Below are 14,433 nucleotides of genomic sequence, written 5' to 3' on the forward strand. Positions count from 1 at the left end.
AATTTTCCTTATAAAAGTAACGGTAAAATTTATATATGTATATATACATATACTATGCATACATACATACATATATCATAATCGGTTCTCTCGTCTAGGTTGTTAGAAAACCCTAGCGCGCCGACCAATCACATTGTGTCGGAATTCGAGGATTTGACGGTCGGGAGTGTCGTGGATTATCTCGCGAGTGTCCAAGTGCGCGAAAGAATGATTTGACACGTCCCATCTGAAAGAAGGAGCAAGCCTCGGATAGGCATCATACATCGACGGAGCAACTTTTAGGTGAAAATTAATTCTTTTTTGTTTTAAAAAACCTTTATAAAAAAAAGCCTTACCTTTAATTTAAATACCAACATGTCCACAGTAATATGTTTTATTTTATGTTACAGTCACCGGCAGAACTACAACTCCGCTGAAGCTCATGCAGATTGGTAAGTCGCATGATTTTTTTTTCGTGTCTTGAAATTAAGGTCTCTTAAAAAACAGCGCACACGTGGTTTCTTCTAGTAATACTAAAGAAGAGAAAAAAAACAAAACTTACAACATCTTTAATAAAGAACATTTTTTATAACAGTCATTTTTTTTACATTAAATAACAAATTATAAAAAATCCAGAACTTTACGCTATTTTGCCGCATCAACCTGACATCTCTAAGAGTATTTAAAATCATTGTTTATAAATTATATTTGTGACTTCGAATTCAACATAAAACACTTTTAGTCATTGTTTCGGCTGATGTGGTAAAATTAACGATTTATCATACAGTAAAAATAAAAAATATTTACAAATGACAGCACATTTTTACACAGAAAGTCAGTACTGCTCGAAAAAGTTGGTAGGTAGATATTGATTGTCAAACATGAGTTGACAGCTTTTTTCTGTCTCTCTCTCTCTCTCTTTCTTTCTCTCTGAATCGACTATACATAATTGTTACTACAATTGTTATAAAAAAATATATCCGTACAAAATAAATATATAATTACATAACGGTCGATTGATATACTCCATAATCACACAATTAAACTCCTCTTTTAAGTAGCCGGCACATAAGTAAAACAAGTAAGTAGAAAACGTGGAAAAAATTAAAAAAATCTGATTAGCTGTAAAACGACGAGTGTAATAGCCATATGATTTAAGAAATCAACTTATTCGACAAACAATCATACATATATACGCGTATTTAGTCGATCACAGAGAGTCCAAATTTCTAAGGATTTATAAAAATCGCACGAGCGACATCGTGAAACCGACGAGACCGGTTCCGCTTAATCCAACGATCACGCGTGGCGCATACATATATACACTCGCAAATACATATGTTTATGAAATAAATAAAAACGACAGGATGATCCACGAAATATCTAATCTGCTAACCATAGCGAAACCATAAAGATAAATAAAGCCGTTTGTACAAAGCAAAGATAATCCTTTCGTAGTTTAATCTTATATAAAAACTGTCTCTTACTATAAGGAACAAAACGCTTACTTCGGGTGGCAGAAGAGTCCTGCGGGGACAGTCGAGACTTTTCCACAAGAACCTTGTCTCTCTTACATAACGGAATAATAAAAAATAAAATCTCTTACGTCGCGTGATTAGAAATGTCGCATACGCTTAACTCTTATTCTGCAACTTATCATTTTATCTTGCTCGGCTTCTTTCATACACTCACAATTGCTTCAAACGTTACTCACAATGCAACTGCATTGAATCGAAGTAAGTTTACGTCCATTATAATTATGTATAATAACCATGCACACAACCATTTTTTCATTTCTTACAGACACCCGCGCGCACACACACATATAGATATATGCAATATATATATATATTGCAATAATGACTTTGACAGAACCGTTCGTTTACGTACGAAACGTCCTGGCAAACTCCTCGTTTTCTTCCTTCACACTTTTCTTTCTAATATATAAATATTAAACTTTTCTCTTATACAACTTAGACGTAGCACAGCTGTCACTGTTAACAACAGCTCGTCAAAGATTATTGCGTCACTTTTTGTATTAATCTTCTAAATTCGCTATTCTATCTTTCCTCTGGCTCATATAAAAATAACACGCAATGCGAAGCTATCCAACATTGCTTTGTACATTCGCCCGTGCTCCAATGAAACAAAGTTGAACTTAACAAATCTAAAGTGTGTTCATTGCCAAACTATCCACAATTATCCGCACTATTGAAAAGCTATAGTGTAACTTAATGTAGACATGTAAATTTTTCTTATTTCTATCATAAATTCGGTCCAATTGTATCTTAACTATTAATTTTTGCAAAACTTATCTCATAATGAGAAAGAAATCAAACATAAAAAAGAAATACAATATCTGACAAAAATATATGATTTGTAACTGTCTATCGTTTTTTTTCTCGAATCTGTAACGAAAGACTAATAATTCTATTTGAAGCGATTGAAATAGCAATGCAATAACAGAAGTATAATATCAGTGTTTGATCGTTAATTAGCACTACTTTCTTATTAGCCTAGCAATACCCAACGCACAATATTTATTTGAATGCTATCATCAAGCAAAATATCATCTTTGTCGCCAATAATCAATATTAAAAATCGCAAAGCAAAACTATTCGGTATCTAAGCTATTATGGATCAACATCTCTGACATCATCTGCATTAAAGTGAGTTACCATTCACTCTGATATAATAAAATAACACCGTCGATTATTTTCATAGAATGCATCAATAGATCCATTAAATTCAGCTGCATTTTACAATGTTCTGCATTTCATTCAATGTGCAACATACTTGATGATTCTCTTGATTTAAACGCAGAGGATGTGTAAGAATGTGCAGCTAAAGGGAGTGGACCCGTACAGCTGCTTGAACACCATTTCAATTTTATATTAAACATAACCAACCTCGAGTATTATCATTCTGCATTAATTACATTTGTGATTACTCACGTATTTACACACATCATCGCTTAATTAGAACATACTACAATTTCTTCTAATTTGTTGCTTTACTCTCACTTTATCGTTTGCAATAAAGAGAGACATGCTGAAAATTATTTGTACATTTTACACATACAAAGTAGATTAAATAGATTATTTGTGATAGAGCAGAAATAATTACGGATAAGTGCAATACGTTAAAAGCAATCTTGATTGATGATTATTTTCTCATAATCCTGGTGTAAGAATAGTAAACTATCTCTCAGTTGTGCTATTAAAATGCAAATCTAGGAGGATGATACATTTTACATACAAGAGTAACAATATTTTATGTACATTATTGTGAACGTCGCGAAGTCACCATAAAAAAAGAAAAGAAAAGCAGGAAAAATGTAGAATTGTTGTATGTAATTAGATCTTCTAATTTGTGCTATTCAAAAATTAAATGTTAAAAATATGTTGTGTGTGCTTCGCGACACGCATACATCGTCATGTTCCCGGAAACGAAATCTTTCGTATAAGTTTCTTATCACTCGATGTGTTGAACCGACCATATGTGTAAAAAAAATCTTTAAAATATCTGTACAAATGCATAAATAAACATATTACAATTGCTTAAAATAACTTCGTAACTTTATATTAATTTTAAATACCTCACATTTGTGTCATCAATGATTTTCAATATATATACATGAGATTTACTGCTATCAAAGTGTACTGTTTCACACTACTTGCCGAGCACTTAAATTCAAGGTTGTATTTACGAAACAAAAAAATAACCAATGTACCCACAAGTTTCAGTTACATTTTACAGTTGTGTAATTCAGCATCAACTTGTAAAAATAACTAATCTCGCGTAATTTTCAAATTTCAGACTTTATTCATACTATATCTTTTCTATATAATTGCTATTTTATTTTATATATATTTTTTTGTATAATTTTAAATTTATCAGTTATATGTGCTAATCATTTTAACATAAAAAATGAATCTTTGGTAATAGATTGCAGCAAGTACTGATGCACTTTTTAAAATATAAATTCTAAACTCTATTCAACTACAGGATTATTTTAATTATTGTTGAAATTAAAATCAATCGCTATTTATTTGATAACAAATCCTCTTCGAGAATAATTATAGGGCAAATTCACCGAAATTTAATTATAAAACCTGAATAATAAGATAAAGTGCAATTAAATCGTTATAAAAAAAAAAGTATGAATAAAGCTTTCTTTTTCATGACAATTTCAAAATAAAATTTAACTTTATAAGCATTTAATATACAATATACATCAATTTGATAAATTTTATATATATTGTATATTTCAGCAAGGTATTATTTTGATTCGTAACTGAACCGTAAAAATTGCACCATTCACTGATCACACTGTACACAGATAATCGCAACAAATTTTAGTAAAGATCGACAGAATAACTTCAAAATTATTCGCCAAATCGCAACTTTAATTCTCCAATATTGTATAGTAGTATTATATATAAACTTACTCGTCCACTTTGCAATCGTTGATTTGACTATTAGCGTCAGCATCGGCGTTTGCATCTTCTGACAAATCATCGTCCGCGCCTAAAAACAAAAATATATAAATAAAATATATCGATCGCGAGATAATTTGGTCGACAAATAAAATTAAGAATTAAATATCAACCTAATAAGCATTTCGAAACTTACATGTCTCTTCCTCTTCATCTTCTTCTTCTCCAGAAGAGGAATCGCTATCACTATCTGTACTCTCAGAATTTGCCGAGAGAGAACATTGATCATATTGCTCAGGTTCAGAATAAACTTCTGCACCAGGAAAAATGTATCTGCCTGATGCTAATTGGTAATATGAATTTTCTATAACAATAATCAATTGTATTAGTATTTGTATCATTTATAAAAATTCCCTAAGAATTTGCCGTAAAACTACATAAAAGATTTATTACCTGGTAATCTAGTAGCGAGACTCTCCCGAATCTTTGGTTGCCAGCAGTGTCTTTCTAATCTTCTATTCTTCAATTCAGCTATATCGAACTTTTCTTCTGTACTATCAATGCTGTTACAACTGTCACCTATACCAGAATCTAAAACAGAGTCCACTGATGCTTGCCTCGGTTTCGGTATAGTTTTATCCGATTCCGCAATGTCTAGATTTATAGCGTCGTCATATTTATCTGATTTTCCACATTGATTCAGGGATTTGTGAGACTCTAGAGTATTTTCACTTATTACAGCTTCTGAAGAAAGGGATAATATTGTTGGAGTCTTCTGATATTTTTCCAAATTGTTTTCCGATACTGATTTTGTCGATGTAATCTGAAGATCACTTTGACATGACATCGTTATGCATTCAGCATTTACTTTTGCTAGTGATGTAGAACTCGCATCCCCCACCATCTCACATGTGCTACCGAAATTCATTCTTTTAGGACTATTCTCTATACTGATGTCACCAGATCGTCTTTTAGGACTTTCTCCTAAAAGATTAAAATCTTGTTCTGGATTTTTTTTAACATAATCAATATGCGAAGATGATACACAGATATTGTCTGTATGCTGTGGCGTCGCAATTGCAGTTATCGAAAGACTATCCTGACTTTCAGTGGAGGATACATTGTTAGGTTTCAAATCAATCTCCACGCTATCATGTGATACTTCGGTATTACTTGTTGTATCTTGACTCTGCTCCCAGGTGTCGTCAGATAAACACCGTAATGGCAAAAGTTGTGAAACTTCCTTCAAAATTTTATCATACCAACAAACTTCTTTATAACTATCGCCCATTCTGTATAGTAACAATAAATAAATATTTTATAATTATTGTATTACATCAATAATTAAAAATTAATTAACATTATAATAATCGACATTAATAAATTTTTCGTAAATATTAAACTTTTTACTTACAAATGACATATTTGATTTATAATAATGTCACCATCTCCCAGTAATTCAACGTCGAACTTGAGATGTGGCAATGGTTCTCGATTAATAAGAATCTGTGGTACATGCGGCGGAATAGATGATGGAATTAAGGCTACCGGCCGAACCTTTAAAGATGATCCAATGACAATTAAAAGATCGCAATCATCTTTGTCTTTAGCCATCGCATCATGAAAAGCATCTGGGAGCCCTTCGCCGAAGAAAACTATATCCGGCTTCATTATACCTTGCGATACCAGATCTGAAAATTATATAAAAGTATGCAATTAAATAAAAATAATAACTTTAATCTAAATTATACAAAATTATTTGAAATGGTATTGTACATCGTTCAGCTCAATCGTAACATATAGAACTGTCGAATTGAGAAAAACGGGAAACAATCAAGGACAAACGATAAGCTGTTCAGTCCGCGGAACACGGCACTCACACAGGTACACCTCTGAACAAAAAGATAGCTCGTGTGTGCTATCATTAAGTTTCCATAAATATAGTTATAATTCCCTAAATTTGACGAATGATATATAAAGAGTATTTCATTGTAAAATAATATTTATTTAAAAAATTAAACTTTTGTTATTAATTTTTAAATTTATTAACAAAATACATCAGAGTTGGCGAAATAATAGCACACTAAACCTTTGACTTACATTTCTTAATGTCTGTCTATACTTTGAGTTGAATAAACATATAATATCGTGTGAAGAGTTATACTTAAACATTACGAATACCTATTATGAAAATGGAACGTAGAAAAAATTAAGAAAAAAAAGATTAAAACAATTTTAAAATTAAGGAAACAAAACTTTTCAATTAAAAAAATTGTGAAGTAGAAACGTTATACATAATTTATTAAAAGATGTAAAAACATATAGTACCAAAAAAAGTTCGGGAAGACTTGCTGCTGCAGTCAGTGTCCACGAGAAACGTGTTATTTTACGTGTTGCGTCAAATTCGCATATCACGCCATGTAAAATAGCTGAGAAAGCTAATAGTAAAGAAATTCAAGGAATGTCCGTCGCATTCTACAGACGTCCATAAATATCAAACGTATGAAACTGAAACGAAAATCTGCACTAACAAAAAGATATAAGAAGCATCGATTAACCTTGCAAAAATACCATATACGATATATACCATTCGTCAAATTTAGGGAATAATAATTATATTTATATAAACTTAATGATAGCACACATTTTCTATCTTTTTATCCAGGAGTGTAAGTGCAATTTTGTTAAAGTTACCTTTATACGCTTATTAATAAGCGAAATTTTACTCGTAATGTACGTAATTACGATTGATGTATTAACTTATGTGTTGGATCAATAACTTCATTTATTTCAAGACGCATTTCGAGTAGATAATATTCTCTCATTGGCCATCGATTCGCGACATTATAGCAAAGGCTAATAACGAAAAACTATCAAAGATAGTTAATCCTCCGTATCATATTGAAATTGATAAGCCATTACGAAAGACTGCAAATAAATACACTATCAGCAAAAGTTACATAAAAATAAAACGCTGTATTTACCTCTATAGTTCTCGCTACAATTCACTTCGGACAGAGAAGGCAACGCGTTGACACGGCATTTGGGACACGTTGGTATCCGTTGTGCGAAGATGTCTTCCCTGATGTCATTTGCTCTGACTTGATATTTACATCTTGTACATGATGCAGTCGCGAAAGAGCCTTTAACAGAAAACATTATTTAGACTTAACGTAGACATATAAAAATATAAATAATAATTGCATTTAACTGCGAACTCGCATAAGCTTGTATACTGTAATGTGAACTGTGCAACGTTTTTAAATACAAAGTTATCAATTTTTGCAAATGCTTATTATAATTTTTTGGTAAAGTTAAAAAATATGGACCAAATATTTTTATAATAATATACTTAAAAAATTTATATAAAATATTAGAATTCTTTTTATTTAATATATTTACCATGGCATTCAATCACATTTTCGATACCGGCAACTTGTTCCAAAGTATCAATATTTTGTGAATAATTCCTTAAGAGCTTCTTTTGCTTGTCTAACATTTTAATGAACCTATGACAAGGGCTAGGTTTAAATTGCCCCGGATATATCTCGCGCGCAAATTTGTAGAATGGCCTGGGATCTTGACTAAAATAATTAATGTCGAACATAGCCTAGAAATAATTTAAGAAATACAAGTTAAATAAATACTTGTTAATTGTAACATTTTGTAGCAATATTTAAAAAATTAAAAAAATATTAATAACCAATTTTAGAAAAACTAGATTAAGTACCTGTGGATCAGGTAAATCTGGAAAATCCTGTGCTAGTCTTGAATAAATACCGTCTCTACTTCTAAAATCAGGAATACCGCAGCTAACGCTAACTCCCGCGCCAGTCAATACTATAATTTTTTTGCTATTACGAATTAATCGTACCACATCAGATAAAGTATTTATATGTTTGAGCTTTTGTCGTCTAGGAGGTTCAGACATCATATTAATTATGATCTAAAAATCAATACAATTACAAGTGTAAAATTTACAATTATTTTAATTAAATTTGAAAAATATTTTAGGCTGAAAAAAAATGTTAATGTCTATACCTTCCATAGTGTAAGATCATCAACTTGCTCAGGAATTTGTGTAGAATCCATAAGAAGATGACGTAAAAGATCTCTAGGATCTGCACCAGTTAACATCTGTTTCTGAATCCAAGAAGAAGCATTTCTCCACTGATGATTGATTTCTGCCTCTCCAGAGAGGTCAGACAAGCCTGATAAATCCGATAGGTTTGAGACAGTGGAGGATATCTCATCCTTCTCATCTGCAGTATCAATTCTAAAACATTTTAAAAGTAAAAAATATTTAATAAAAATCTTATTTATAATATATATAATATACTGAGGTAAAGTATAACAAATGTAAAATAAATATTGTTTTTAAAAAATAATTTACAATAATATTTCACTTTTACATAAATGTATTATAAATGAAACTTACGGGCAATCAATAATATTATTGGTGGAACCAACCCTTGATGGTGATACTGAATTTGTAGCTGTAGGAGATATGGAAGCTGATTTAGATTCATCACTTAGATCATTGAATCCACTGTCTGTACCAAGCACTTCTGTATAACAGAAATAATAAATTAATACAGTTTACATTGTCAATGAAATAAAATATATTAAGATTATTTTTAAATATAGTAATTTATTACTATCGGAAGAAAAAAAAATTATTTTTACAATTTATATAAAAATAGATTAGCTTTATCGATAATATAAATTAATATATTAAAAGCTTATTTTTTATTTTAAATACAAAAGAAAATGTTAAATACAGTCTTACATTTCCTAGATAAATTTTTGTACTATTACAATCATTATTTATTTATTAAAACAAACTTTTAGAATTAAAAAAGTACAAAAAAAAGCAAATCAAATCGAGATAAAAGTTAATGTTCATATACATTATAAGCATGAATAGGACTATAAGCAAAAGTATCGAAACCGAAGTGTGGGCGAAGGAACCGTGCATAGAAATTGCAAGAACAAAGAACGAACTTGCGCAAATGCCATCTGTGAACGCTAACGAGGAACATCACCGTAGGAAGCGCAATCTCCCGATACGATCGATCGATCAACGCCCATTTCTCTGCGGAAATTATATCTCGGCCGAAAAGATCGGAGGAGAAAAAATTATTTAAAAAATGTATCCCGCGAATTCAGCCAAAACGCGATATTCTTTACGGATTGATCGATCGCGATGAAGAAACGCTGCTACGTGTAATCGCGACGTGGTTGGTCGGTGACTGTCATGGCGGTAGTTGAGGTCGGCCGCAACGAGACGTGAAAGCCCGACAGACGAGAAAGGTGCCCGACGACCGCCATCTTGCGCGCGCGAGACGGACACCCGCGCAAATATCCGCGGCGTTACGGCACGATCGCGCGAGTCCAGCCAGATTTCGATACCTTCGAGATCGTCGTGCGGGCTGTCGCGCGATGTCCTGCCAGGCCGCGGATCCGCCAGCTCCGTGCCGATGCTCCCGTGGCCAGCGCCGTCGTCGACTTTACGACGCTTCACCGGGGACGAATATTCCAGCAGCTCCGAGCTCGACGCCATTTTCGACAGCAATGCAACGCATAGTGCGATGCACTTCGGCTCGCTGCTCGCCACTCCAGAGGTCGCTCTGGCCGTCCTGTATTCTCCCACTCCGTCTCGACGCCTTCGTCCCTTACCGGCCTTACCGCTATAGGCATCGTCACACCAACCGGCTGGTCACCGCCCTTCCCGCCACTTCGCGCCATTCGGCACGTCCCTTCAAGGGATTACCTTGATGTCCCCGCGATATCCTCAACGTATCCTGGTGATGCGACGTACGACGATCAAAGACGAGAGCGACACTTCTTAGTCACGTAACTCCGTGCGCATCAACGTAAAATTTTATTTTTCATACTTTAGAGCATTTAAAAAATTGTTATTTTTGTGAGTAATTTTATTTTTTTTTTTTTATTAAAAAATGGATCGAAAAAGATGAATGTAATAGAAAGAATATAAATTTGTTTTATGACTAGACGTGTATTTTATAAAAATATAAGAAGGTTGCATGGAAATTTTGATCGTTATTAAATAAATAAATAAAATCTTTTTCAGGAATAATAATAACTAATGATTAGCATGTTTAAACTTCGAAAGAATCTGCGGAAAGTTTAAAAATAAATTTAATTCTAACTTTGTAAATTTTATTTTAATACTAATATTTTAATTTCTATAATAGATAATGCATTGCAATTTGATATTTATATTAATACTTATTAATCCCGTTACAGATTAGTTGCAGTATACGTACATATATTCTCGTAAAAATACATCGACGATCAGTTTGAATATAACGTACTTGGTACAAACCATCTCGCATCTATATTATACAAAAATTATTTCCCTTGAAATACTTAAATTTTTATTTTATATTTCACCGAAACAATTACGTAATTTTATACTTACATACAAGACTGTCAAAGTCTCTTGTTCTAAGTTATAGTTTGCACGTTATATAGTAACATTCTTAATATTGATTAATTTAATATGTATCTTACCAGACTCGTTTGACAATCTGACATTGTCAAACTGACAATCCGATATTACCGTAATTACATGGTTCTTTTCGTTCACGACTGCAGTTTTCCCACATGCTGTGCGTTCACCAAAGGGAGCCGACTCACGATCACACATATCTAAAATAACTTTCGTACGATATGAATCGAGAGATGGATAAATATTATGCCATCAATAAATTATTTTTGTCACGAATCGGTTGTTGGCCGTATCAGCGTAAGGTAATAAAAATATTGATACCGTCTCTTTTAACAATAATACACTGTTCCACTTTTACCACTCAGGTAATTTATCTCATTAATTAATACGTAAGTAATAGTATAAATGTATATTAACCGGTTGAAACAAAACAGAATTAAATTTTGTGTTCCAATAAACAAAATTCTACAGACAATTGTTACAGGTTCTTCTGTTGTATAAAACTTGGGGTGATATAGACATTGCTGTTGAATGCATGATTTCTATGGCTTTTGTTTTTGTTGGTAGTACAAAGTTGCTTAACATTGCTATTAATAACAATAAAGTGAGTAATCAAATCAATATTAATAATATGTATCTTCCATTTTTATCATTTTTTCATTGTTGATCAGTTTCGACAACTATTGCAACTTATGAATAAACATTGGGAGATTTTTAATGGCGAAGATGAACGTAATATCTTGAGTTATTATGCTTGTATCAGTCTAAAGATAGCAAAATATTATGGAGGTACAGAAACAATACTCGTCTGTTTTAAATTATCTGTTAATCCAATAATTATAATCGCAAAAATGTTATGTTGAGTTTGGTATAAATAAAAAAAATCGTTTTTTTAAATAAAAATTACTCTTTTAAGTTTATACATTTTATATATATATATATATTATATTTTTGCGCACTGTACACAAAAATGCATGCTAAAAAAATAATTAAAAATTTTATAATTAAAATAATTTTTTTTTTTCTCTTCTAATTTAGTGTGCATCCATCCTCTCAGGATACTGGCACTTAAAATAATTTTTTTTTTTTTAGGTTACATTCTCATAAGTTTGATATTATATTTATTTATTCCATTGGTACCAAGAATCTTGGACATTGTAGTTCCATTAAATGAGTCACGGCCATTGGTATACGTATTTCAGGGTGAATATGGAGTGGATAAAGAGAAGTATTATTTTCTAATAGTGCTTCATTCGTATATTGCAAGCTTAAATACAATAACAGCTGTGTTCACCGTTGATATCACATACATAGCAAGTGTATTGCACGCTTGTAGTTTATTTGCTGCTATCAGGTGAATAAAATTAAATACAAAATCATATTCATTCTATATCTTTTCACATATTTTTCACATTAAGACGACAGAAGTAATAAAATATTCCATACATTATTTCTTTAATAATTCATTATAACAAAATATATTAAACAAATTTACTTATAGCTTTATTTAAATTACGACTTAGAAGTTTTTAATACATTTTTTATAGAAATTAAAATGACGCCCTTTCGTTGTTCTAGCAACGTTAGATTTTCCATCGTTTTAATATTAGCAGTTTATTTTGAATAGTAAATAAATAAATATATTAGTATACAATTTATGCTCAAATTTATAATGTTTTATTTTATAGTCACCGTCTTAACAGTTTAAATGGTCAAGAAGAAATTAAAACTGGCGATGAGAAAAAAACGCACATAGTCGCACACAATCATTCATTAAGGGATGAAGACATTTCTATCAGTAATGATCATTACAAATTAATAATATGCTTGAAAAAACATCAATTTGCATTAGAGTATGTATCTTGTGAAACTCTGGTGTTCATAATAATGACACTAGAAGTGGCTATAACAATTTTAAATTATGTAAAATGATTTAATCGTTTAATCTAGCACTTATTCGACTTTTTATATTAAATTATTTTATCTAATTATTTTTCTTTTTAGACACGTCCAGATACTAAACTCCATATTCACTAAAGCGACATTTATTCTTTTATCTTTGAATGTGTTGATGTTGAGTGTGGTCGGTATACAGGTGAGCATTTAAAATGTACATGAAGACGATGAACACTGCTTTTATAAAAATTATAATTAAATATATTATATAATTAACATTTTACAGGTTCTTAATAACGCGACGCATACTGACGAAATAATAAGATATGCTTTTTTGGCCTATGGTACATTTCTTCATCTTATATTTATGTGTATTCCTGGACAATTGCTTATTGACCGAAGCACAGAAGTTTTCGAAAAAGCGTAAGAATCAAAGTTCTACGTAATTTTCTAAACTTTACAGATACAAAAATTTTTAAGTCGCTATAAAATTAATTTTAATTATTTTTTTAAATAATCTTAAAAGATTTTGGTTTTGTGTCATTATAATTCTGAAACTTTTTTAATTTTCCAATAATAATTATATATACCGTTAAAATTTTTTATTATCTGAATATTTTTGTCGTTAGGTATGCTGCTGCGTGGTATACATTTTCTGTAAAAACTAAAAGATTATTAAGTATACTTCTTTATAGAAGTTTTGTGCCATGTACACTTACGGCCGGAAAAATGTTTGTGATGTCCATGACCATGTGCAGTTCGGTATGTCTAATTTATACATCTAAATAAAATATTTATAGGTTTTACATAACATTGTAATAGACCGACGTTTAATTTTTAAGGTAACACAAACTGCTATGTCGTACTTCACTGCTTTTTTATCAATAAGATAAATAAGCTACTTCAATTATATATATCTTTACAAAATTACCACATTTAGAAAAGTTGTTTTATCGAACATGATTGTAATCGTCATAATAAAATAACGTGCTCGATATAAAAAACAATAAATATTATAATTTTAATTTTTTGTGATAAGACTGAAAAAAGATTTCTCTAACATAAATAATTATAAAAAATAATTAAATATTACAGATATATGCTTAAGATTAGTATTTTTTTTGTTTTGTAAATAATTCTTAATTTCAATAATATATTTTATAGAATTTTCCTTCGCTCGAAGATCCATAACGACTGGTTACGACGTGAAAGACAGTAATAATATATTTTCATCGATCGATTAAATAACTACTTTGGGCTGTAAAGATAAAACGTTTTCAGTTATCTTATAACCCATTATCATCGTAATATTATTTTTGTTAGTGTTACTCGATGATCTATTTTTCTACATAGAATTTTTTTCTGAATTTAACAAAGATAAAATTTAATTATTTCAAAAGCTGTTCATATAATAGATTTATACATCGATAAAAAAATTGTATTTATAGTCGATAATTTACATAGCACTTTATTAATAATAATAATTACTATAATATTTATCAAATTGATATACATTGATTATTTATCATGTTTATCAAGTAAGAGAATTATTAAATTCAATAAAAACTATTAGATTTATTTTCATTAATAAAAATTAATTTTAATTTTGATTTAACGTATATTTTGCAAAAACTATGACCTTTT

The 14,433-nt window shown here is 30.7% G+C and overlaps 1 protein-coding gene and 1 pseudogene across 3 annotated transcripts; one reads left to right on the top strand and one right to left on the bottom strand.

The window, feature by feature from the left end:
* Window positions 1-6: 6 nt before the first annotated feature.
* Sirt1 (Sirtuin 1) lies at window positions 7-10,031 on the bottom strand. Of its 3 annotated transcripts, XR_011545853.1 has the most exons (12): window positions 9,831-10,031; window positions 8,857-8,986; window positions 8,460-8,694; window positions 8,149-8,364; window positions 7,821-8,028; window positions 7,403-7,561; window positions 5,833-6,109; window positions 4,872-5,710; window positions 4,615-4,782; window positions 4,431-4,509; window positions 336-512; window positions 7-226 (listed from the first exon to the last, which is right to left on the bottom strand). XR_011545853.1 is itself a non-coding variant. In XM_070657798.1 (11 exons), exons 1-11 carry the CDS (start codon window positions 9,979-9,981, stop codon window positions 476-478), a joined length of 2,499 nt encoding a protein of 832 aa, XP_070513899.1. In that variant the 5' UTR covers window positions 9,982-10,031; the 3' UTR covers window positions 7-475. The 3 variants fall into 3 exon arrangements, 2 of the variants coding, with proteins under 2 accessions (XP_070513899.1, XP_070513900.1); XM_070657798.1 differs by having other exon boundaries at window positions 7-512; XM_070657799.1 differs by lacking the exons at window positions 7-226; window positions 336-512 and having other exon boundaries at window positions 1,321-4,509.
* A 1,071-nt stretch (window positions 10,032-11,102) lies between these two features.
* LOC139103301 (uncharacterized) lies at window positions 11,103-13,910 on the top strand (annotated as a pseudogene).
* The last annotated feature ends 523 nt before the right edge of the window (window positions 13,911-14,433 follow it).

Source organism: Cardiocondyla obscurior, linkage group LG06 (assembly GCF_019399895.1).
Source record: "Cardiocondyla obscurior isolate alpha-2009 linkage group LG06, Cobs3.1, whole genome shotgun sequence".
Taxonomy (NCBI): Eukaryota; Metazoa; Arthropoda; class Insecta; order Hymenoptera; family Formicidae; genus Cardiocondyla; species Cardiocondyla obscurior.

Bases quoted from the DNA above. Each gene is read 5' to 3' on its own strand.
- Sirt1 (XM_070657798.1), bottom strand. From the start codon at position 9,981: ATGGCGTCGAGCTCGGAGCTGCTGGAATATTCGTCCCCGGTGAAGCGT. The intron at 8,987-9,830 runs GTATCGAAATCT...TCTGTTATACAG, and splicing joins CCCGCACGACGATCTCGAAG to AAGTGCTTGGTACAGACAGT. The intron at 6,110-7,402 runs GTAAATACAGCG...TATAATTTTCAG, and splicing joins TTGTAGCGAGAACTATAGAG to ATCTGGTATCGCAAGGTATA.